Here is a 25,768-nt window from a genome sequence, read left to right as displayed (position 1 = left end):
ATTTTTATTGGGATGGTGTTGCAAACAAGCCAGCCAGGGGCTTCAGAAAATGTCTCTATCCCTGATCCTTCACAAGCGAGTCCAAACATTCTTCAGATGGTCTTTGGAAATTATCTGAAGCAAAGGGGCTCTAACTCTGATGTGGACATGGTTAAAAGCTGTAAGAAGCTCCCTGGGCTGGAATGGCACCTACAGGCTTAACATATTTACATTAATCAAGATTCAGTCAAAGGCTCATTGGCACTCTCAGTCTGTGTGCCTGCATTACAAATAGCAATACAGATTTCTGGGAAGGTTTAGTCAAGGCCTTAGCATAACTTGCAGCTACAGTACAAAAATACATAAACCATATAAGGTTACACAGTTCATTAAATGTTAGCAATATGCTTAAAACTAAAACTAAGGCATGCACTTTATATACAATTTTGATTGTCTATAATCCGTGTCAACACAGCTGTGCTACAGACCTCCTAAGTCACTGTTAGCAAGTCCATCTGCTTCACTGAACTGTGTCTAGTTTTCAAATAATGGCAATTTCTTTAACATTTTATGATTCCTGACTGTGAAAACTGCCTCTTGCGTGAGCCTGTGTCAAAATCTGACTAATGTTGCAAACTGTGTGGTGCAATGAGATTTTGTTGGCAGTTGGAGGAACATAAAAATGTTAAGACACTTCACAAAAGTTTCACAAAGGAGTCACTGAATAAATCTTTTAATCTCAAGTAGCACGTACTTCATTACATCAGCATTTTTCAAGGAATGTTCCTATTGTCAATGAAAATTAGCTCCAAGAATCTGAAAGCAGGAGGACTTAACAATGGAACCAGAATCCCAGAATTATGGCTTGTGTGTCAAGCATTCAGTAAAAATCCAGACTTCTGAAAAGCTGGCTCTTCCGCTTTACAAACACAGGCCTTTACTACCCCAGTAAGGCCAAAGCAGATAATCTTTACTGGAAGATTTTGGATAGTTCTCAGTTAGAGAAATGTCATCATTCCCATCTGTTTTGCTGTGTACGATATCCACGGAAACTTCCCATCATTGGTGACAGGACTAGCTCTGGGACCTTAACTCCCAGGCTACATTCCCTACACGTTCTGTAAGAGTGAGTGAGGGTTTATAATGGTGCACAGATTTTTGTATTCTCCTCAACAGTAGTCACTATCCAAGTTAATGAGGAGATTTAACGATGTAAAAAACTTTGAGGAGCTGGTGATAAGTTGTTTCTGAGTAGAATGAACACAAATATCAGATGCCTAAATCAGAATAATTTTTCATAACTTAGTGACCAAAGAGCTATTTTTTTCCTTCCCCTGACTTCATTCAAGTACTGTCATTTGCCTTCAGAATGGTCTGGCAAGTCTAGAATCAAACCAAGTATAGAGAAAAGCTGTAATAGAACATTGCATAGAAGCAGGTTGTAACATGCCTTATAGAAAAGTCAGCATTTCCCCCTAACAACAAGGTCTTTAAATAATTCAGTCACATAAAACAAGAGGCCATATAGCTGCCCCCTCTTAAAAGTACCCTTTATGTGGCAAACAAAACAACAAATCCAGCCTATTTGCAGACTCAGCAATGGCTGTGGAGGTTTGCTCTGCCTGACGTACGGGCCCTAGTCAGTGCTGTAGACATGCCCCCAGACAGTGTGTTGAACATTTACCTTGTGCCTTTTGGACATCATCTGCTCCTTACAGGAAGCCTAGATATTTAAACCTTCAGCAGACATCTCAAATAAAATGAATAATATCTGGCCAGCTCACTACTGAAGTGAGAGAACCAAGAAAAGTGATATGAGTCAGCAGCTACAGCTATTGCTCATATGTGGATATCGAGTCTACGCCCGAGCCCAGGGTAATGCACACATGGAGGGAGGTCTGTCTCTCTGTGCCATGTGCATGGTAGGCTGATCATTATTAAAAAGGCCTTTTTCCATGCCAGGAACTGACTTGCAGGGTGACAAAAGTTCTCTTGGTTTGAAGGCCGAAACGATGCTGCAAGAGCTTCACAGCTTGGCAGGCAGCACCATCAAGCACACAGCAGCTCTGAGGAAGAGAGTGATTCAGTCACCCCTCCACTCTCTCCCCATTTCCTTGTTCTCAAGACAAAGACTCCACTGCTTCACCCTTTCATGCAAACCCCCTTACCTGGCCCTCTACTCTTCTCCTTGGGGAAAGAGCAGCAGAGCAGAGGCCATCTTCTCTCCTGTACCCAACTGACTCGCAGACAGAAGACATCCTATCCTTCCAGCTGTGCTGTGACCAACCCTGTGCTCAGAGCAGGAGAGCAGAAGTAGCTGCTGTCCAGCTGGCACAGCTGTCGGATGTGCCAACACAGCCCTTTACTACATCTGCTTCGTTGCACCCTAATTTTTTCCCTGAGTGCACACAAAGACAAGCTAGAGCATTAAAAAGGTGTCATTCAGGGAACAAATTATTTAAATGTCCACCTCTCTTGTGCTCCTCTACTTTCTCCACCCTTCTCCCATGGGAATAAATCCATCTATAACTTCCACTACTATGACACCTTGGACACTCAAGGCAAACATCTCCCAGGAGATGCCAGCATGACTGGGTGCTGGGAAAACATCAAGCACCCAACTCCGTCACAAACCATAAAATCACCTCACCAAAGGCTCTTGCAGTTCTCAGAAAGGGGACGTACTTGGAGTAACTGGAAGACCTTGACCTGGATGCAATGGCCCAGTGGTACTGCTCAGGCTGGGATCAGAGAGAGGCAGAGGCAGCACTCCAAGAGGACAGCGCTGCGAGCCAAGATACACACTGAGACTTGGGACCTGTTTTAATTATTGTTTCATTTCTTTCACTGCTCAGGAACATGTAACAAGCTGAAATGCGCGTTGTGCCTGTAAACATTTACTTTCTTTTGGTCTTGTGCAATGCTGTGTTTCATTCTCTTGGATGGTGCCTGGAATGCAGGAATAGCCATAACAGATCAGCTGAATGACTGTCAACTCAACCGTCCATCTCCGACAGTGACCAGCACAAGCTGCTTTGAAGGAAGTTGCTAGAAACCCCACATCAGGCAGCTGTGGATTAAGTTGCCTCCAAGGGAAGCTTCTCCTTTCTGCCATGCGATTTGTGTTTGACTCACACTCTAAAAAAATCAGGGAAGCCTGCCTGCCCATCCAATAACTATATTTTTTTCCCCGTGCCAATTGATGCACTCGGGGTGCTGTGCACGGTGTGCCTGCCAGCTCCTGCTGGTGGAGCACGGCACAGGGTCGTGCAGGTCAATCACGCCCCGTTCGCAGAGCCGCGGCCGTCGCACGGTCAGACACGTGGGGCTGCAGTTGCTGTAAGCCTGACGGCTCACAGACCCAGCAGTCTGAGTCAGTGCCGGCACACTCTCTGCAGATGCACTCTGGCCCTTTGTACTCACAGCCTGGGAGCACGAGGCGTTTGGGGATCCTGCCCCTCTTGCTTGCAGGAACAGTTGTTTTTGAACGGCACAAGAGAAGGGGCATGCACGCCATCAACTACTTGTGATCTTCCCCAGGCCTTTGGCAGAGAAATTATCTTGCAATTTGGCAAACCTCAACAGATGCACAAGAGGCTGGCTGGGGCTACAGCTAAGAGTAGGCTGGTCCGGGAGCTCCAGCCTCCCCCAGCCCTCGGGCAGGGCTGTCTGCCTCGCACTGAAAAGGAAAAGAACCTTTGCCCCTTCTTCTGGGTCCGAAGGAGCATCTGCAGGATTGAAACCAATCAAAGCCAGCTGTGAAAAATGAAGGGGAGAAGGCAGGGAAACACTGATTATTATGACTAGGAAAAACACTATTAAAAAAAATAAAGAAAAGGGAAAAACTGATCCCATATGGGAGGCAAATGAAATACAAATTCAAAACAGGCCATTACGCAGTGCCTCTCATAAGGCTGCCACACTGGGGGCTGCGTTCACGTGTGGAGATGCGGTGCCCCTGGGACCTCTGGAGACACCCCTCTGCTCTGCAGCAGGATTAGTGTTACCTCGGAGCATCCTGGGCTGAGACTGGCACAGGAGTGTTCATTAGACAGCCCCTGCAGACTGACCAAGGAGTTATTCGACTCCCCTGCAGACACACATAGAGTAACCTCAGGTCTGATCATTCCACCAAGCCTTTTCTTCTTCAGCCTCATATTCCAGGCAATTTTGCTGGAAGGAGCTGGCTCCTTGCTCCTTTTGAGATGAGTTCTTCCCCTCCTCCACTCTCACAGGGTCAACCACATGGCTGCCCTTTTGTCACTCCTCTTCTCATTCCACATTCTTCTTCTTCAGCAGATCATCTCCATCACCTGCTCCATCTGCCTACCCAACACGTGCCCTTCAAGTTGTTTCTGAGCTACAGCCAAGCCCCTGAAGCCAGGCTCCCAGGGGCAAAATGTCTTCACTGACAAGGAGGCTTTGGGGTGCAGACCAAGCTCAATCCCCTTTCACACTCCCAGGAGGGAGGGAAATGCCCACCCTGTACCAGCCATACTTTGAGGCTCATTCACAATGTTACTGGACTGAAGGGGCCAAAAGCCAGCTCTCTTTTTCTTCCCAGGTGTTTCTTCCACTGCTCTTGAAGCACAAGGACATTCAGCACAATGGGGGCTCATTTCTTTTGGTAGTGCTGACAATCATTCAACCACAGAAGAAAAACTGGAGGACAGCAACATGACTTCCCATGTCTGTGGGCTGTGCTCCTCAAAGATAACAGACTCACCAGATCTTGAGGGACAGATGGTTAAAGGGTGCGTTGCTAGGTCTGCCCTGTTCTTGTGATTTTGTCAAAGACACAAAATATTTGGTACCTACTTCTTTTTTCTTTTTTTTTTTTCATGAGGCCCCTGCTCATAAGTGAGTGTCAGTGTCTATTTAAAAGTCAAAGTAATTTCTTGTATGCTGTAATGGAGAGAAAACATACAAAAATGTGAACTTCAGAGTTCAAACCACAGAAAGAGAAATTAATCCCTTTAAGAAAATTCATAGGAAACCCTCCCACTATAAGTCAGTCTCACATTTTTGGAGTCCAGCTCAGATGGAGTAAAACCCCCATGTCTGCTAATATGAGAATAGGATGCACTTCAGCTATTCAGAGGCACAGCTGTACAGACCTCCCCCAGCCTGGACTTCTTTGCCCACAGTGTGCCAGGCCTGGGCAACATGGACCTGCCTTTTGAGAGCCATCTCTCTGGTGTCTGGATCTTGGGGAAAAGCAGGAAGAGAGGGGGCCCTGAAGGCACTCTATTTCTCAGTACTAGAGTGATCCACAACATACCCAGGGCCACAGCCAAATGCATTAGACCACAGCACTCCCAGATCCTACTCAAGAGTCTTCATGATTCCTCTTCTCAAGCCAAGAAAAACAGCAAGCAGAAAACAAATAACAGTGGGCAAGCAGGAGTATTTGTCCCTTACTACAATGGCCTTAAGCAATCAGAGAGGTAGGGCTGATGAACCTTTAATTACTTGTGCAATAATGACCTCTGTTTCCAGCATTCCTTGGCAGGCAGGAAGTGGCTGGAGCAGTCAGGGACCTGTTGTGCTCTCTTCTCCACAGGAGTGAAATTGATATGAAGGCCCCTCACCCAGCTGGTCAAAAGTTTCAAGACATGCTCCATACAGAGGTTGTTTATAGCTATTAAAAGCAGTGAAAATAAAATACAATAAAAACAAAACAGCTCTTTTACTGAGAAGTTATTGCTGAATAGCACAGCTCTACAGCTAAGGTGTTCAAAATTCCTCTGGTACTTTTTCCAGATAGCTAAAAGAGTGACTTTTAAAAAAAAGCAAATTATGAAACCAGCTTTCAACCTCAGTACATCAATATTTTGTGTAGTGTGTCATACTCCACCAAAGAGGGAAAGGAGGGGCCCTTTTAACTAAGGACACCTAGATCTTAGCCAGAAAGACAAGAGGGGTCCAGAGGAGAGTGATAATCACTAGATAATTTCTATGACACAAAATGAAGGCAGAAAAATGTTATGGAATTGACCCAAGCTCAGCTGAACCCAGTTTGGGAGTTCACTCTCCCAATTCCCAGGCCACAGAAAGGAGCTTTCTTTTGGGGGCAGGGGGAAATCGTGACGTTCACAACTGGCAGTTGAAGAATGCAGAAGGGTGCTCTACCTCCCCACAGGGTCTACCACATAACTGGATGTACTGTAGCTGAAACAACTGCCAAGCCTGATGTCTTTCCCAAGCTCCATCTCGGCTGGGATTCTGCAACACAACAGAGGCTGATCCAAAGGTCAGAAAAAGAAACCCTGCAAGAGGCAGCTCACAGACTATTTCACTTCCGAAATAAGTCTCTTCCTATCCCCATCATCTCCATCTGCTGGAGTCAGCTTGTGCCTTGACGCACGTGGCACCGACAACTTCCCAAAACTCTTGTTCGTTTAATATTACCATTAGCTCTCTGATATCTTGGTTATCCACAGAAACAGTCAGTGTGCCTGCATCCAGCAAAGTTCTTGGCCCTGATATTTTGTGGCAAACAATTGCACAACACTAATCTAACCCACTGTTGAGTGAAAACATTTTATGTCAGTTTCTATCTTGTCTTCTTTTTTGTTTCTGACAGTCCCCATTCCCATATATCATAAAGGGACTCCTGCATAGTCCATCCCTAATTATAATTTCTTCACATTTCTCCCTCTTCTAGAATTAGTATTTTACAGGCTTTTCAATGTCTTTTCACAAGGGGTCTTTCTACAATCACAGCTTCTTCACTCCCCCTCCTCTTGGAGACAAAGTGGCCATGGTGTGTCCCAGTATTTAAGGGAACGTTTGCAACAGAGAAAGATGTCCTGGGATTGCTGAGCAGCTTTCCCATCAATTAAAACAGGGAACATGGAGATAAAAGTAGTCAACTCCTCCTGTTGATTGAAACCTCTGCTCTGAGACACATTAGGGCAAACAGAACTGACTTGGGTCAGAAAACAGCTCCTCTGAACACAAGACTGAGGCTAGAGGCAGACCTGTCAGTTCCTGTCCTCTTTCACCAGTCAAAAAGGATACGAAAAATTCCAAATGGCAGAACACCACTTGGCTCTTAAGACTGCTCCAGCGGAGTTATCCATTGCTTTCATTAGCCATTCCCTTGCCCTGCCTCACTCTGCTGGCCACATGCCACTGCTCTCAGTGCCCAGAACCTAGAAGAATGTACATGCAAAAAATATGGGATGTGCCCATCTGTTAATCTAAAGACATTCACCCCGCTTGTGCAGCTCCTTTAGTTTCTTTTCTAGTTGCTTCAGCACTGTGAGATATGAAGATCCAGCCAGACAAAACAGCCTCATCCAATGAGATGCCAGCAAGAAAAAGCAACACAGCTCTTCACTTTTCCTCCTCTGCTGGATCTCCAGTCAGGTCACAATCACTATTAAGCCCATCTGGAGAAACTGAAGCATTCAGAAGTTCACTGAGTCATCAAAAGCAACAAAGAGCAGCAGCAGCAGGCTGCCACACAGCCCTGGAAAAGTCCCCTTCAAAACACTAAATCCCTGGAATGAAGGGCTGCCTTGCTTCATCCATGACATTATTTTAATGGCACATTCATGAATTCATCCCAAACTTCATTCAGAAGGATCAACAGGGAGGTGCTGGGAGAGAGGAGCATCATCTCCAGTTTGAAAGCAACCTACCAGGAAGGCTCCCATGGCAGAGTGGGAGCACCACAGTGTTAGAACAACTCAGTTTCAACACCAAGTCTTAGGGCATCTTAGGCCTCCTCACACTGACCCTGTATAGAATTCCCTGACCAGCCCTTAACCAGAGAACCCATCTTTGAAGTCCAGGGCCCAGCTACGTCTGCACAAGCAGTAGCAGCATCAGGCCCAACAGGCTTCTTGGGCAAAGAAGCAAAAGAAACAGCTCACCTCTGTTTCAAAAGGCTTGAAGGTTCCTGCCCTTCTCTTCCTCTAGCCCCTTCCATAAAAACTTTGCATGCAGAGTAATGTCTCTTGGGTCCCTCATTCTCTGGAGCAAAGTAAACAGACCTCCAGTGCAGTGACAAATGAACAACAAACAGAGGGAGAAGAAGAAAAAAAAATCTTGCTGCCAACTCGAAGATTTTTTTCTTGGCATGTTTAATTTAAAAAAAAAAAAAAAGTGCAAGCTGTGCCCCAAGGGCGACCCTGCAAAAAGCATTCTGGCAGCTCCAATGTCTGCCATTTCCCCCTCACATCCCCACAAACACCCCATCTCTTCCTGTGCTCTTACCCTGATGCACACGCACACATACAGAGCCCTAAGAATCCTGGCACCCGGACGGCTTTTTCTTTTTCAAGCATGCCAAAACAAGCTCAGCTCCTAAATCCCTTTTAGAATTTGGGCTTGTGTGGAAATGTGTTTGCCTCCATCCTATGTTTATTTTCTTTTGTTTTCAGGTTTGTTAGCCCAAGGGCCAATGTTGCTTCTAGCACCAGTTTTGGGGTTGTGTTATGTTTTGTTTTGTTGTTGATTTTTTTTTTTTTTTGTATTTATCTTTCAATCAAGTGTTCCTCCTTGCAAGGATAAACAGGATGTTTAGAGACTCTGGGTATGACGACCAGTCTTTGACAGCTGTTGTGAGACACCACACACTGGGTTTACCATGTGTGCAAGCACTGGCATGGCTCAATCTGCAGCAGGCTCTTTTCATGACCTAAGAAACCTTCAACAGCTCTGTGTTTTCAGCACAGGCTCACGAGAAATGCACCACACAGACATGATCCAGAACAACTCCCTGGCTTCTCCCTCCATTTAGGAGGATAACACCTGCCCACATCACAGCCATTCCCTTTCTAGGTTGCACATTTCACTTTTTTAGCTACACTAAACCATGCTCTGCCTCTGAGAATTTTTTCTTTTCCAGGTGCATACAGACAAGCAAGAGTCAAAATACTTCTAAATCACAAATCAACATAGGGAGTTTTCCAAGCCTTTTTTTTTTTTAGAATGGAAGTTTTCCAAGCCTTGAATCACTGACATTGGTCTGACTCCTAAAACAAGAACTTTGGAAAATGAAACATAGGGGCCAGACCCCAAGCAAGACCTACCTGTCTAAAACACTGTGTGTGACCTCTCCAACATCCCAGTCACCACAGGAGAAAATGCAATGCCTAATTCTCCACAGCACCAATTCCCCAAAATCTTAATCACTTTTTATTTGCAGCATTTTCTAATAGCGGAAGGCAGGAAAGGTTTAGAGACTGATAATTAGTCCTGTTTTGTAATTAAAAACAATGAGTTTTGGACCAAGCCCTAATTACTATGTTCTCAAGCCACAGAATAAGCGACTGTGATATATTTCCCAAATTCTGAAAGCTGGGTGTGTCCGCAACAGCAGCACACACTTTGATAAGCCATACTATACACAAAGAGCTAAATGCTGTCTAAACAGTCATAAATCACTTCAGAAGAAATGGCTCAACCACTATGTCATCTTATCTAGTCTAAAACCTTTTGCATTTAAAGAAAATAATATTTACAGAAATTACTTCCCTTCTCTACAAACACATGATTCCTGAGCAGCAACGCTCATTTTTCCCCATTACCACCACTCTGCGTAATTCACAGGACAAATGACAACATGTTGGTGACTTTCATGCTCTTTGGGTCCCGCTTACTCAAGGAAAATTACTTGGTCCTGCAATGCTGGTCAAGTTCAAACCTTGAAATCTATTCCAGATAGCATTCAACCACAAGCTTCTGGCCCATGCACAGAATGTACAGCATGAAATTTTATGGTGTGTGTCATTCAGGAGGTCGAAAGGAATTATCATAATGTTCCTTTTAAGCTGTGGTACCTATGAGCCTTGGCATATAAGCCACCCTGGAAAACCATTCTCAGACGACTGCTTTAAATTGGACTCTGAGCAGTCCCTGAACTCTACTTCAGGAGAAAGCAGCATTGTCAAGATAATGGTTTTACAGCTTTCAGTCCTCCCAGGAAAAATAGTGTTTGCTTTGTGTACCCTGCCCTGTTGCACACACTGAGCAGACGTCCTCTCTCCAACCCTCACGCTCTCTGCGCGCCGTTCCACAAACACAGCAGAGCTAAGGAAGCAATAGCCTGTCCTACAGCCTGAAAATTCAAATAAGTAAAATGTTCTCCTGAAATAAAAACCCCAGCTTTGATGTCATTGGGATAACCTGGAAGGAGCAGGAATTCCCCAGCCATGAAGATATTTTCCACAGCAAATCCACCTTGGATAAAGTAAGCCAAATTTTCCTACCGCTTCAGTCACTCAGCACTGCTAATGGCAGTGGGTCAAGAGTAGATCAAAACACTGAATACATTTTTCTGTCACCCGATGCATAATTTGGGGGTCCCAGCTGGGGCTCCCAACTAATTTGGGAGCTGAGTGATGCATTGACATACCTGAGGGATGGGATGCCATTCAGAGGGATCTGGATAAGATCAAGAAGTGGGAATCTTGTGAGATCCAGCAAGGCCAGGTGCAAGGCCCTGCTCCTGAACTGGGACATGAAGAGATTAGAGGGATGGAACACCTCTCCCGTGAGGAAAGGCTGAGCAAGTTGGTGTTGCTCAGCCTGGAGTGGACTCTGTGGAGACCACACTGCAGTCTTTCAGTATTGAAAGGGGGCCTACAAGAAAGATGAGGATAGAGTTTTTAGCAAGATCTGTTGCAATAGGACCAGGGATAATGGATTGAAACTAAAAGAGGTTCAGTGCAGATTAGATATAAGGAAGAAGATTTTTACCATGTGGATGGTGCAACACTGGAACAGGTTTCCCAGAGGAAAACCTGTGGTGGATGCCCCATTCCTAGAAACATTCAAGGACATGTTAGACTGCACTCTGAACAACCTGATCTAGTTGAAGACATTCCTGCTCATTGCAAGATTGATGGACTAGATGATTTTTAAAGGTCCCTTCCAATCCAAACCATTCTATGATTCTATAGTCTGGGTAACACAGAAGATAAAGCTGCCACAGCTTTCTGTGTAACCACTTACAGCTGTGCTGAACCTTTTGTGGTCACATAGCGAGGCTCAGGTGATAACAAATGGTTACAAGACTTGGTACCTTTGTTATCTGCAGGAACCTGTCCCTATTGCCCACCAAAGCACCACCTACAACACAAAACTCTTTTTGAAGGTGTAATATTAGGGGAGTCACTTAGATAGTCACCTCTGCACTGTCTGCAATTAATTTTGGTTTGTTTCAAAAAAAACAGAAGCAATTACATGTTCCCTCTGAAGTGTGCTGGTACTTCTGGGATAGCTGGATGGTATTGCTGGGATAGCACCCACTCAGCATAGCCAGATGCCTTTCTCCAGCAGACCAGCCAGCACAGCCAACTGCACATCCACCGGCTGTTCCAGCACTTTACTCTCTTTGGAGGGTTGCACACGTTCAGAGAGGAAAGAAACTGCGTTCAGCATCTCCCTTGCACGTCAGAGAAAGCAGCAGCTGCAGAGCTGTGCACGCCAAGGGCAGGACCTGGCTTCTCCTGCACCACAGTGAACATCAGTTTCTTCAACCAAGTCATTACTCTGGTCCTTGGAGAAGTTGTTCATGTGTATACGCACATCCTTGGCCCACAGGTATGGCCACTGACATAGCCAAGGGCAGCTCAACACCTCTGACAGCAGGGCTAGATGTGACTTCAGGAGCTGCTGACCCTTTACATCACCCAAAGCAAACATCAGGATGTGCTGGAAGGAGCACAGTACATTGAACACAACTCAGAAAAAAACTCTGAGTCCCTGTCCTAGTTTCAGCACTCATTTGCTGAAAGTACACCTGATACAATCTGTGCCTTGGTATTAAAGTATCCTCTTTGTTATCTTTGAGCCCACCTGTACAGCTTGGGGGATGGGATTTGTGAAGCACTGAAGCATCAGATCATACTAACCACTTCCTCAGAAACACTGCTCAGCAAAAGACTGGGAAAGACTCAAGATCTTTTTGAATCCCACTTCCATAGCAATTGGGAGCATTAAAGCAAAATAATGTTGGCTCTTTTCTTTTTTTTTTTTTTAATCTTACCTTAATTTCACAGGAATACTGTTTTAGAGGTAGCCAGTAACATCAAAGAATGAGTCCCTACCCAGTAATAGTGGCTTGGAACTAGGTGACATTTTAGGTCCCTTCCAACTCAAACCCTTCTATAGGATTACAAGATTGCTCTCTTACGCAGCTTGAGTATCTGCCAGAATTTGGTTACAGCAACTTCATACAGATATGGGTGTATTTGCTTCTGTTTCTTTCCTTTTGTGCTACTCTAAACAGAAACCTGCCTTGAACATGAGCTAGAAATTAATTGCCCATGGAGAAATCACAGAGTAGCAAAGTGTGGGGGCTTTGATACTCACTGAACCTAGAGCACATTTGGGACGGCAAATAAATTTCACTCATCTTGGGTCCTCTGTACACCAGTACAGAAGCTGGCAACTCCAACATCTCTTGACCATTAATAGGGAAAAGAGAGGGTGATGGTTAAATCTATCTTTGCTGTTACACCTAATGCAGCCTCATTTATCCAGAACTAATATATACCTGACTGTTTGCTTGCTCAAAGCTGACCAACCACTTGGGAAGACATATGGCAGCACTAGGTGAGCCCTTTCTATTTTCACCATGGTGAAAAAGATCAAGTTATCCACACTGGAAATAACCACAAACGACAGTGAAGAACAAATAGCAAATTCCATAATATTGAAGGAACATAGCCCATGTTGCAATGTAGGTCATCTCCATATGGATCTGTAAGTTTGAGAAACAGCTCCTTTAAAAAATGTATTAAACAAAGAAAGGGGGGAGGAGGAGACTGTGTACAGCAGTCTTGCACACAGAAAAATTCAGTCACCCTACTTTAAATCTGCAGGCCAGCTCCTGATTTAACCTGGAGTTTCACACGTCACTATGAAACTCTGGAAATGTTGCCTTTGCAGATATGCCAAACACATGAACTGTTTTCAGTGAAGTCAGTATTTTTCCATATCTGCTATTGTAACTGCTGGCAGGCTGGGAGTAGCAAATCCTCCCTTATCTCCCTCCTCTCTAAGAGCATCTCTCTGTTTAAGTACCAGCTAACTTAGATCATACACGATCCCCCTTGGAAAGTGGACAAAGAGGGGGGTGTAAGCAACAAACCACAGAAGGAGGTGGACTGTCATGCACAAGGAAAGTAGCAGGGATAAAGAGGTGACTAATGAACAGAAGGGGGTGCGTAAAATCCTCCTTGGACTGACTCTCTGGAGAACAGCTGTTTCCTTGTAAACATCTTGCTAGCTGTCCAAACAAGAAGTTCAGACACAGAACAATAAAGGAGAGCACCCGGTAGAAGCGTTGAAGGCATGGGCTCACTCACTGCCCTGCCAATTGCTCCAAGTGGCAGAATTCAAAAGCCAGGGGAACATTAGCTATACATTTAACCCTGCATGGGCTGTGTCACAGCAAACAGCCTGCAGAGACACCCTTCTCCGTCTGTGAAGTCCTTCCCAGTCGTCCTTTCCCCCGCTATTTCTGACACAACAGCAGAGCACATTACTTGACAAAAAGGAAATATCCTCATCAGAGCAAGGAGAAACAGCCACAAAGCCAAGAAATGAAAACACTGAACGTGGCAGCCCAGAAGGCCGAGAAAAGTTCTACCACTACGCTGGCATCAGCAACTTGGAAGCAGAGGGAGTTACACCAGAGAAAGTAAAAAGAGTCTTTTTATTAGTCCTCAGCACAACACAGGCTACACTGGCAGAAGCACTTCTATGCCAATACAACTGTGTCCACACAGGACACTTGCCAGTACTGCAAGGTAGCTGTGGAGTGAGGAAGGAAGCCAGCACAACTATGCCAGTAAACATTCCTCAGGCAGGCTGGTCACAGAGAACAGCTACCTGCACTGCACAACAGCAAGGAGAGACATGCACACCTTTGTTTGCTTCTTGATGCTTAAGGGGATCAAACATAAATGTGTGCAGTCACAAACCTGTCCTATAAACCCTGTCCCCAAAATGCCACACAACTGTTACAAGAGTACATTAAGATCACATGCATTTCTCCAGGACAGGAGGGGTCACTGCAAGGAAGACAATAAGATAGGACACAGTAAGAGACAACAGGGGAACCCTATATCCTGAGCCCATAGTCCAGTTTTGTACACTTCCATGTCCACCTCTGGCTCACCTATCTTGACTTTTAGACATTCTAGTCAATACAAACTGTGTGTATCCTAGGAAATTAAATACCCTATTTCTACTCAAAACAACCACAGCAGCATGAAAAAGGTAAGCACAATGACACTCTCATAGTCAGAAATGACAACAAGGAATTCCACATTTTAGAAATAGTCCACAAGTTCACACAAAAGACCTGGTGCAGTCAGGTTTCTTTTACCTTTTTATTTCTTCAGGGCCGTTTTGTTGTAGTCATGTACAAACAGCCAGAAAAAAAAGACATGCTAGCAAGGGCTGCTCAAGAATAAACATTCGGTCATTACAAGAGAGAAAAGAAGAGTGGAAGTTGTGCTAATCAAAATCCCTCTGAACATAAAAGAAAGCAGCTGGCTTGTTGCATCAAAGTCCAAACCAATCAGGGACTCCACCTCGTCTGGGGTCACCATCCTCCTTCTGCTTCTCTTTCTCCATATATTTATCCCTGAAGTCATCGAAAGAGCGAGTTTCAGCATCTTGTTCTTTCTCTGGAAATAGGTTGGGAAACTGAAAGGTTTGTCCTTGGCCCTAAAGAGAAAAGAAATGGTCAGAGAAACATTCCAGCCTTTCTCCAGTAGCTATGATCTTGGGGTGAAACACCACGCTGAATTTTCAGCTAGTGCAGAACGGTACCTCGTGACCTCCCAAAATCTCTTTCCACCCATGTCCCCACGACACATGCACATCCCTTCTCCTGAAAAGCTAACTTTCAGCCTGTCCTCCTGTGTGCTACTTAAGATACTGACTTTTGATATTTTTTTTTAACAGATGAATGATCAGGAGATGGACATCTCTTCAAAGACTTTGAATCAACTCAGAGATGTTGTGTGAGTCATACAGTAAAAGCAAGATGAGCAAAATAAATGATTTTGTTAAAGTAACACCACCAGGGAAATACACAGTGGAGCAGGCATTCATTATGTTAACACTCAGGATATGAGTAGTGCTTGTAGTTGTTTAGATCTCAGCTAAGGATAACAGAGAGCAGTCCTAGCAGCTGTTATTGGAGGGTGTAATGTGGGAATACAGAATAACAGATATCAGAGGTCTCTTATCAACAGACATAAAGACTATGGTGTAAAACAATTACAGTGGGAACAATCTGTCTAATATATCACTAATGAGATTAAAGTGATTACATCTGCATCAGTCATTCTGCCTAACAGACAAGTCATTTTAGTGAAACATCATCATCAGATCTATGTCTCCCACTTGGAAAATAAACATTTGCTTGGTCTCTGGTTTTTATCTAACAGCAGGAAACCATTTTTCTGTGGAAATGTACTATCCCATTAACATTACCTACTTATTTTTAGTGGCATTTGCTCATTAAACTCAACAATATCAGTCCTTCCATTCTGTACAGGACTTTGCACAATAAAATTTGTAACCTGTCGCCCATAACTCTAAAATTACTCTCTAAAACACTTACAAACATTACAATACATTAACTTCTTTGGCAGCATTCTGCATAAAAAAATCTCAAGAAAAGCATTTTACTGCTTCAGATGAAAACAGGTGGGTTTGGCTTTTTTTCTAATCTGCCAGTCTTTAAATTTATGCAGTAAATACAAACAAACAAGAGGCTCAGTTATGGAATGGTACCACAAAGGACATGAAAGGAGCATTCCCCAGCATACATACTCTGCATTTTGGGATCAGAAATATGACATAAATAAATCCAACAGAGCCATCACCATGTCCCTGACCCAGCTGAATGTCTGCTATGTTTTATTTAATCATATACACTCAACCTGGCAAATAACAGGTGTGAAAAAATCTAAACTTCATATGCTTTGGAGAGAAAAAAGCATGTGTTATCCCAGATGAGATTATCCAGACTGGAATCTACAAAATACCAACTCTACCCAGCAATGCTCCGGTTGTTTTTCCAGTGCATACTTCTTGGGGGTTTCCTAAGAGCCTGACCATACTACAAAAACAACAAGGGAGCTGCTGTGTACATTGCTTTTTCCTTGAGTCTAGCCTGGGTAAGCTCAACAGGAACATATCAAGGTTTTCCTTTCCATTGGTGTACACTCTGGGATTTCAGCTCTTTTGTACCTTTAAATTTCCAACAGGTATCCTCATAACAGCTGTCCTTTGACAGTCCCATTTCATGGCACAGAAACTGGCCTTACCAGGGTCCTTGAGCAAGCCCAAAGCTGCAGCCTACTGAACCTCTTCCTGCAGTAGGATCAGCAACAAGCACCCTTGAGGCCAAGCACTGCCCAGGATTTTAGCACACTGAAGCATTTGGAAGGAATTTGCTAATATTAAAAAAAATTGCTGTGTTTTAATTGTGTTGTGGGCAGAGATCACTCAGCCCTGCAGGACCTACAGAACAGACAGTGCCCATACTAAAGACCTGTCTGCCCTGGAGAGGAAGCCATTTTAGTTAAACCAGTCAGAAAAGAACTCAGGCTAACATGGTAGGCACACCACCTCCACTGAAAATCTGAGAACTATTTATACTGGTAACAGTGTAGTAAGGGACTGTTCTTGTTATGCAGCTCTTTCCTTCTGGTATGCTTCCAGGACCAATGCATTTCCCTTATTGGAGAATGAAGGAAAGCTGTCCCTAAAGCATACTAACAACAGCCACGGTAATTCACTAAGCATTGCAAAACAGTTATTATTTTAAAAAGAGGGAAGAAAACAAAAAAGATACACACAGAGGCTGTAGCAAAACCAGACAAACCTTTAAGCTGTTTATCAAAGTGCTCACAGTTCCCATTTCAAGGCCGGTGGAAGTCAAATATTGAGCTGAAAATGTCAATCTGTATCTGGAGTCTTTTAATAAATCAAAATCAGCACAGACAAGTTGGCTCTTTCCAGTTCTTGTTTTGTGAAGAAATCCTGATTTTGGCTGGCAGCCAAACACGATTTGAAACAGCCAAGACATTACACCCTGAGAACTGAAGGTTGATAAATCTTAAGTAACAATACTCTGCAGTAATACTGCACTGTAAGGCTCTGGAGTGATGAAAGCTGTATGAAAAATAGCTGTTGTGCATGCTCAGTAGCTAGTTTTCAGAAGAAGCCTGTATCTTGGGTATTTCAAAATTTCAAAAATACCAAAAGGCATCAACTTACATAAAGGATTGTGAGTCTGTCCAGGCATATTTACACTCAATGCATCTTCCACATAATGCCAGAGGCTACTGAGGTTCAAGCTCATATGGCACCTCCTTAAAAAAAAAGCCTACCAAAGGGCCAGAGGGATTGTCACTCCTTTACAAAGTGCTGCTTTTCCTTAAACTTCTTCCTTGCAAAAGTTTTTCCTTCTATACAGCAATCATCTGACAACCATGTGATAAATGCATCCTCAATGAAATCCTCACTGAAATAAAGCAAGCAATTTTTACCACGTTCATCAAGGTTTATCTGGTTTACAAATTGCTAAAGCATGAAGTGCTGGCATTTCCAACCGGAAAGGAAGATTCTGCCCTACTTGAAAACCTTGCATTTGTCCATAGTTTTATCTTTTGCAAACTATTTATCCCTTTAATTGCTGAATTACTGAAATTATCATAAGCTGAAGCAACCTCTAAAAAGGCTAGAACTTGCTTCTGCTTTAGAACTTCTGCCAGCATAATTACCTTAGCTAGAAGCACAGAGAAAAGAGAAGATAATACCACCTTTCTACTCAACACAGCTGTGCTAAAAGAAAATCCTGTGAAAAAGACAGATGCTGGAAAAAAAGTAATTTTGCTAGGATAATTCAGTCTGCCATGGAACTGGGTGGTGCACTGACAGCAAAAGATCTTTTTCACCAATGTGAAGTGATCCCCTGATACTCTGGAATTTGTCAGGGTAAGCTCTACCACCATGTGTTCACTTCACTCTCAAGTGAAGCCTTATGATCCTATTAAAAAAAAGGAACAAAAAGCCCTAAACAAAGCAAGTCAGAGGTGGCACTGAACACCTAAAAAAATAAAGGCAACACGATGATTTTACACATTGCTGTTCTCAGTTTGGGGTCTTCTCAGAGACGTTCCTTTTTCCTACAAATTCTGAGGTTATTCACAAGTGAGATGTGTGGTCTCACAAGTGAGAGTGTTCAGATAACAGAAACAGGACCCATTAAACTGCTATTCCTCTAATCCTCAATTCAGCATTACCCAAAAGTGAATTGTATACAAGGCCTTATGAGGATTCATTTGTTAAATGCTAGTTACATCCTTCACAATAAAAAGTGACCTAAGCATCAAACATTTATTTTCCCTTTAGATTTCAAGTCATTGTCCTAAGAAAGGGTGAAAACACACCTTGTTCTTGGAGTCTGTCTAAGGAGTATCACAGGAGTGGCACAGATTGCTTCCATTCACTTTAATGAGAGGTTAAGTGACCATAATTAAGCCCATGAAGTCAAGTGCTGGCCTTTCCACTGCTGAGCCTCACGTCAGAAAACTGCTGGAAGGATTATCCAGCACAAATTCACTTATACTTCTCTGACCTTCGAGTCCTCTGAAAAGTTTAGAAAGGAAGATCAGCACAGATATTACTGTGCAGCAATGATGCAGCAAACACAAATCATGTAAACAATTGTGAGATCTTCTGGTTATTTGGATAATTGAAGCACTTACTACTGTCCTTCAGAATTAACAGAAAAGTGATGTTTATCGTATCATTAACTACAAAAATGTTGGACTCCCAAAAGCACGGGATTCAGTCCAGCAGTAGCAGCAAATGCAGCTAAGTTTAATAATCCAGGGCATTTGAATAATTCTCCTACTGCTGCAGTGGTAACATTTGATGCTAAAATGTATGGCAAAACAGCACAGAAAGCAACTTCAAAAATACACTCAGGAACAACATTGTATATGGATCATCCAAGTTTCCTGTGAATTCAAAAGAAAACTGCTGTCACATCTCATGTGCAAATAGGCCAACTACTGTGAATGTAGAGGATACTCTAAACAGGGGTTGAAGAGAAAGCATTTGCAAACATGTTCCCACCGGTGCCATCATTCAAGCAGCTAAATAGGTGTTAGTCCTAACGCTGACAAGGTCAGACTCCTTTTTACAGCCATCTCCACTCAATTTTTCAAAACAGGTTTAATTAAAAATAGGTCTGGATTCCAGAGGCTTGTCTACAGTTGTGCTCCCACGGGTACTAACACCTAACACCTGTTAAGCTAAACCAGTGAGAACACTGAAGGAGGAGAAGGAGGGGATGTTGTTGTTTTTTTTTAATTTCCCTGATGTTAAGGCAACTGCAAACTTTCCCAATGGCTTTCTTTTCTTTTTTTTTAATTTTCATTATAATAATTATAGCTGTATTGGAGTAAGGAGAAAACCTTCTGTATTACATATATTTTATCTGGTTTGCAAAGATATAAAACTTGGGTTTAATTTAAAAATAGAACAGTGTAGAAAAGTAGCATTTGATACATAGGGCCATAAGTCTCTAACTTAAACCTTTCTCACCACATTCCAAAAGGGGAAAAAAGGCAAGCAGGCTCTGGAATGGCAAGATATTGTTGATCCACAGCCTTCTATGATTTGAGGTATTTTTTTAGTGTGAAAATATTATGCTTGGACAGATCACTTATTTGTCCAGTTACCGCCTGAGAATAAAGTAAACAGCTCCGAATCTCCAAGAAATAGTATTTGGAAAAGAAAGGACAACAATGCTTACATGTGGAACAGCTGGGGCACTAGTCTGACACCTAAGGGCATGTTGGCTATGACTTCATACACCTTCCACCTTTGAGACGCTTGCAGTAAGTCAAAGGATGTGTGTGTTGCGCTGGGACACATAAGGTGATGGTTTATGAAGCAGAGAAACAAAACTGCTCATGAGAATGAACTCAATTTCATTCAGGTAAACTGCACCACAGCTGCAATGTCACACTGGAAAGAGCAATACTTCCACCTAGTGGGCAACAGAGAGATCAACCCAAGAGCTTCCAAAAACACATTCGTATTTTTCCAGTCATAAGCAGTTTTAACTTGAAGCTGGATTAATGAGAGAAAACACAGCTGGTAAAAATGGTGGGAAAGCCCAGCTACTCTGACTCATGGCAGATGCAAACTAGTTCTCATGAAAATAAGGATTTTACAGTGGTTACCAAAGACTTTCCTAAATTAGGCAGATAGTAACAATGGACTGCATGGGGCCTGTAATGGCCTGATCACACCATGAATGAGAACCAAGGCAAACCCCTTAGATTCAGAAATGACTCTGGGTTTCTGGCTTCACCCACTGTTTCAAGCTGGTGTGAACACAGAGCTGGGAGCTCATTGTCTGAGACATCAGTGCTAGTGATGAAAAGCAACAAACAAAAGTAAAAAGAGAAAGGGGGAGGAATAAAGAAACCTAAATGTTAATGGAATTAACAGACCATGACAACAATAGGAAAAAAACCAGACCAGAGAGACCAGGAATGAGGTGAGGAAAAAACACAGACACCAAGCTTCACTGGCAAGAGTTTAGCAAATGGTCGGGATTCCCTCCCTTGACCTTGATGAAAAACATCACCAAAAAGTGTCCCCGACCCTGTCCATGGAAGAGATGGAAAACATGACATTCCTTAACAACTTATTATGGTAACTATGGTGTAAGGCAATAAGGGACTCTTGCTGTCCCATGCACTGTGAGAGCTCAGCCACAGTGAACAGGGCTCTGTGCATTGCCCAGAAGACAAAATGGGAGGCTGGAGGACAACCAAACTACTCCTGTGCACCAGCCTCCAACACCAAGCTAGTTTAGGTAAATCTCCACAGCTGGGCTGACCAACCCTTAAGGTTATGGCAACTATTCTAGGATGAGAGGCTGAATGTGAAATAAATGTACAAAGGCACTGCCTTAAACCTCTTGCTCCAACAGAGCAGCAACATTCTGCTTCCCACTCCTTCCCCTTGAGTATCTATGGGTTGCAGACTACCTCCTTCTTACCTCAGCAGACAGCACACAAGACTGCATTACGGTGAAATAAAATTTGAACTGCAGTTCACTAGAAACCCATGTCTGCTTCAGTCTTGGGAAACAAGTTTCTAAAAGCAAGGAAGTCACTAGCAGGAGGCTGTGGCAATGGAAAGTGCCTGCGACTACCTACTAAAAGGAGTAACACTCAGAGAAAGCAACTTGTGAGATAAAATATCATCAATTCAAGCATTCACTTCCTAATCATACAGTCCTGCTCTCCAGAAAACAAAAACCTAGCATAGACAATCCAGATGGGAGAATTTGCTCACCAAAGCAAACTCTTCCTTGAAAAAGGAATGTGTGTTTTAGCCATAGTAATGTAAAATCCTCACAGATATGAGGCTGTCTTTAACTTCAGCAGAGTAAGTCAAAGTAACTCCTCATCTAAATATAACTGTTACTTTTTAGTAACATTGCACTTTACACTAGCTCTTAAATTATGTAAGGACTGTCTAGAAAAACATCCTCACTTTTCTTTCTACTCTGTTTCCCAGAAGGGGCTTAGAAAAAAACTTCTAAGCATATTTAAACTTTGAAATATTAAAAATCAGATTTCCCATTGTTTGTGCCTCTTGAGTTTGACCCCAAGTCCATATGAAAGCTTAGCCAGTGTTTAGGGTCACAGAGTGTTCCTCCAACACTGAATCCTTGTCCCAAGACAGAGGTAACAGTGACGTTATGTTGCCAACTGCAATTTTGAGCTTATGGTTTTACAACCATAAATACCATCCCTTTAATGTCATTTTGGTATGTGAAGGGGTTTTCTGTCACTGGTTGCACTTCTTTTTTGCATGAAGACAGGTAAGCCTGACAGAAGTTTAAACTATAAATTGGTCCTGTTATGAAAGAAATTTACAAGAACATGAAACTCCTTTTCCATTGGGCAACCAATGTATGTTTCAGAGTCCGGTTCAACCACAAAGCAAGCTTGTTTAGACATGACTAAAGGCTCTCCAAGGAATAAGCCCTAGTCTTCTCTGAAATTCAAAGACCTTTAATAAGAAGTTCCCTACCCTCACAATATATTCTTTCACTTACTGGACATTTCAGCAATCAACCACACAAGTTGTGAACGTTCCAGCACACAGAATACAGGGTCAGCATGAAACTCTCTGGCAAAGCAGCACCCTATGACATCAGTCCACAACCTACAGACAGACCTCAAACCAACACGGGATTTATTTTGTTTGAATTTGACCTTCAGAGCAAGTCATTTAAATCTCTTTACATTCTGGAATGTGTTGAAGAAACTTTCACTATTAGAGGATTGGCAGAAATATTCAGCCAACCAGGACAACTCACTGGCCATTACTTTCAGCTGGCTGGTTAACAGTGCCTCCCTCTTTCCTCCCAAGTGTCCATGTTAACTCAACTCACCAGCTGTACATAGGCAACCTTGTAATCTGGCTTCTTCACTCTCTGATTCCTGTGATTCCTCTTGTTGTTTGCACCTGTAGGAATGAAGAGAATCCCACCTTTTACTTCCCAGGACTTCTGAACACTCCAAAGCGAGGCCAAGCTCTGATTTGTTAAGAGGAATACTCTTCCTCCACTACCAGCACAGGACCACAATTATTAAAGGGTACTGAAACTGGTGGACACTGCTCTCCTTGTTTACATGCAGGGAAAGAAGGCACCACCAGCCTGCTGCCACTGCGCCTTCACACACAAAGCCTGCAAAGAAGCAAGGAGAAAAGTCTCCCAAGTGGGGGCCAGGGGTGATAAACTGCTCTCCCAACATCCACAGCTCCAGGAAGACAAGGAAAAAATAACCACTAAGTAGCCTTAAACCTGGCAATTTTTACTATCCAGCTGATGAGCTGGATCTACTGTTTATACACCAGGATATTATATTTCACATCCAAACAAAGCACCTCAACCTTCTCCAACCATGCTGGTCACAACTGAAGTGAGAAGTACAACTCACCCCTCCATGTCAGGCAGACACTGAAGCTCTCAGATTATTCAGAGTTCTAACCCTCTTTAACCCCTGACTATATACCATCACCTAAAATTACCAAAGGGGGAAAAATGGTTGTAAAGACAAGCATGACTATTTTTCGGTGCTCTTTGGAAGTACATGTGTTTGGTATTTATGATTTAATTTAATTCTGGTTTCCACATGAGCATATTACAGATGACACTTCCAGGGCTTTTCTTCCTTTGTAAGTTAAGTTTTACAACCTTATTTTGAAGCTTTTTCTTTTATCCTCCATTTTTCACTACTACAGGGTTCCTTTTCCTATTCCTTTTAAAATCATCCTTTATCTTACCATCATAAACAGCACACAGAATACAGGGTCAGCATTCCTTTCATAGAGTCACTACATTAAAAATGAAAAACCCAGCCATCAAAGATGTCCTAACCAACAAGTCACTCTCCACCCAATAATTGCACTGCCTGGTAATCAAAAATGTAAATTAACATTAAAAAAAAAAGAGAAATATTCCTAACTGCAGTCAGAGAATCTCTGGGGAAGGAAGCATTCATAGGTAAAGGTGACATTATCTAAGTTTATCTTATTTGAGCTAGAGATGAGTCCCTCTGCCTCCAAGTCAGAATTCAGCATGGGTTAAACTAGGAACGTTTTTTCTTTTTCTCTTGGGTTGTTTTTTTGTTGGGTTTTTCGTGGACATTTGGGTGGTTTTTTGTTGTTGCTGTTTCTAGGGGTTGGACAGGAGACAAGCAGCACAAGTGGAAACGTTCCAGTCTGTAGCAGAAATCTGGTAACAACAGGTGATAAAAACCTGGAAGTGTGTTAAGATGTTTTTCTGGCATTATCTATGGGTTCAACAGAGCATTTTTCTTTGCTCTACAAACTTTGCATTTTGTTAGACTGTAACACCTCCTGTGTGTGCATGCAAGTTAATCTCACCTCATTTTTTAATGAAGGCTACAGCTGAATTTAAGTTTAATTACCACTTGCATTAAAACAGGTGAAGCAGTTCCTTCTGAAGGGAGACACCCACTGGTCTTCAAGGAGAAACAATTACCAAGTACCAATTACAAAAGCACAAGCTAGATAACTGTCAGGATGATCAGCCTTTTTAAATTCAGATTTTTCTTTTTAGAGTGAAACTTACATCATCATTTAATCACAGCATTCAAATGGGAAGTGGTGCATGTTTATTTGAAGGGATGAATAAACAACTGTGCTACAAGGTATCACCAGCTGAGCACCTGGAACCACTGCAACCAAAGTCTGCTGAAATCTAACAGACCTTCTGGAAGGTAAAAGTCTACTCTGGCTGCACAGGGATGCTGTAATCATCCTTTTGCATTACTCAACTGCACTTACCATACTGGATCCTGGTCCTCACAGCAGCTACTGGCACATTGTATATTCTTTGAAGGTAATTCTTGATATCCAATTTTGTCATTCTAGGCAATAAAAAAACATTTTGGGGAAAGAAACGAAAAAGAAGTGTAAATACTGAAACAAAATAAACTAGAGACTGGTTGATACTGAGGAATAAATATGTCTTCTTGCTTTAACCAAGAGAGATTTACAACATGAAAGTGTAAACTCAACCTAGCCCACACACTGCTACAGCGATTTATGATCCATAAACTGTAACAACTGTCAAATACTTATCCTCTGTAGCCTCAACATTCAAAATGCCCGGTATATTCTGTGTTCAGCAGGCTTTCTCACTGCCCAACCTGAGATGCCTCACTTTATTCTGAGTAGGAGAACAGCTCCTCAGCTTACCAGAACCTGCCACAATCTTATGGGCTCTCATGTGTGCCAGCAAACTGGTCAGGCTGGAAGAGTCCTGCCAAATAACTGGACACCACCTTGCTTACTCTGGATCAAATTCTAAGCACTTCCTTCTTCCCAAGCCCGTCCCTGGGACGGCTGAGCCTCCCTAACACTGAGGGAGAGGAAAGCTCCTCATTAAACCAGCGCCCTCGCCGCCCTCTGCACAAGCTCTGCCGGCCGCAGGAGCCCCTTCCTGCCGAGCCCGCACTCACTCCATGGAGACGCGGAACTGCACGGTGTCCTCGGGCTGCGGCACGCCGGGCCGCACCGCCACCATGAAGAAGTTGGGACGGAAGATCCGCAGCTGCGGGCCGCCCCTCTGGAACAGCGGGTACCTGCGGGAACACGCCGCCGCTCACTCACCGGCCGGTCCCCCCATCCCGCTGCCCCGACCGGGCCCACCCCGCCCCACCGCCGCCCGGCCCGTCCCGTCCCGTCCCGTCCCGTCCCGCCCGTCCCGTCCCGCCCGGCTCACACGGCCCTCCTGGCGCCCGCCGCCATGGCCGAGCCCCGCGCAAGCGGCGGCGCCGGAGCGGCTCCGGCGGGGCGGCGCGGCGCCCCCTGCTGGCGCGGAGGAGCGCGGCGGGGCCGCAGGGCCGGGTGTGCCCAGCCCGGGCTCCGCACAGGGAGAAGGGCCGGGAGACTCCTGAGAGGGGCCCGCGGAACGCCACGGAGATGAGGAGGGGGCTGGAGCACCTCTCTTAGGAGGAGGGACTGCGGGAGCGGGGCCTGTGTAGTCTGGAGAAGAGAACGCTCCGAGGGGATCTCATTATCATGTACAGACATCCCAAAGGCAGGCGCCAAGAGGATGGTGCCAGGCTTCTCAGCGACAGCACAAGGAGCAGTGGCCGTAAGCTGAAACACAAGAAGTTCCACCTCAACACGAATGTCTTCACACTGACAGTGGCAGAGCTGTCAGTGG

At 43.8% G+C, this 25,768-nt stretch overlaps 1 protein-coding gene and 1 long non-coding RNA gene across 3 annotated transcripts; one reads left to right on the top strand and one right to left on the bottom strand.

Annotated features, from left to right (window-relative positions):
- Positions 1-14,317: 14,317 nt before the first annotated feature.
- Positions 14,318-25,397, bottom strand: MRPL23 (mitochondrial ribosomal protein L23). Of its 2 annotated transcripts, XM_064425230.1 has the most exons (5): positions 25,322-25,397; positions 25,059-25,181; positions 24,382-24,464; positions 22,460-22,533; positions 14,318-14,676 (listed from the first exon to the last, which is right to left on the bottom strand). In XM_064425230.1, exons 1-5 carry the CDS (start codon positions 25,345-25,347, stop codon positions 14,512-14,514), a joined length of 471 nt encoding a protein of 156 aa, XP_064281300.1. In that variant the 5' UTR covers positions 25,348-25,397; the 3' UTR covers positions 14,318-14,511. The 2 variants fall into 2 exon arrangements, with proteins under 2 accessions (XP_064281300.1, XP_064281301.1); XM_064425231.1 differs by lacking the exon at positions 25,059-25,181 and having other exon boundaries at positions 25,322-25,365.
- LOC135303424 (uncharacterized) lies at positions 19,862-25,048 on the top strand. The gene is made up of 3 exons (XR_010364908.1): positions 19,862-19,978; positions 22,540-24,314; positions 24,469-25,048. It is a non-coding gene; the product is annotated as an uncharacterized LOC135303424 (long non-coding RNA).
- Positions 25,398-25,768: the final 371 nt, after the last annotated feature.

The sequence above is a fragment of the Passer domesticus genome, chromosome 6 (assembly GCF_036417665.1).
Source record: "Passer domesticus isolate bPasDom1 chromosome 6, bPasDom1.hap1, whole genome shotgun sequence".
NCBI lineage: Eukaryota > Metazoa > Chordata > Aves > Passeriformes > Passeridae > Passer > Passer domesticus.
This window is presented reverse-complemented; position numbering and strand designations above follow the sequence as displayed.

Excerpts from the sequence above, each read along its gene's own strand:
- MRPL23 (XM_064425230.1), bottom strand. The coding sequence starts at position 25,347 with ATGGCGGCGGGCGCCAGGAGGGCCGT. Across the intron at positions 24,465-25,058 it reads CAGTTCCGCGTCTCCATGGA|AATGACAAAATTGGATATCA; the intron begins GTGAGTGCGGGC and ends TTTATTGCCTAG. Across the intron at positions 22,534-24,381 it reads GAGGACCAGGATCCAGTATG|GTGCAAACAACAAGAGGAAT; the intron begins GTAAGTGCAGTT and ends TCATTCCTACAG.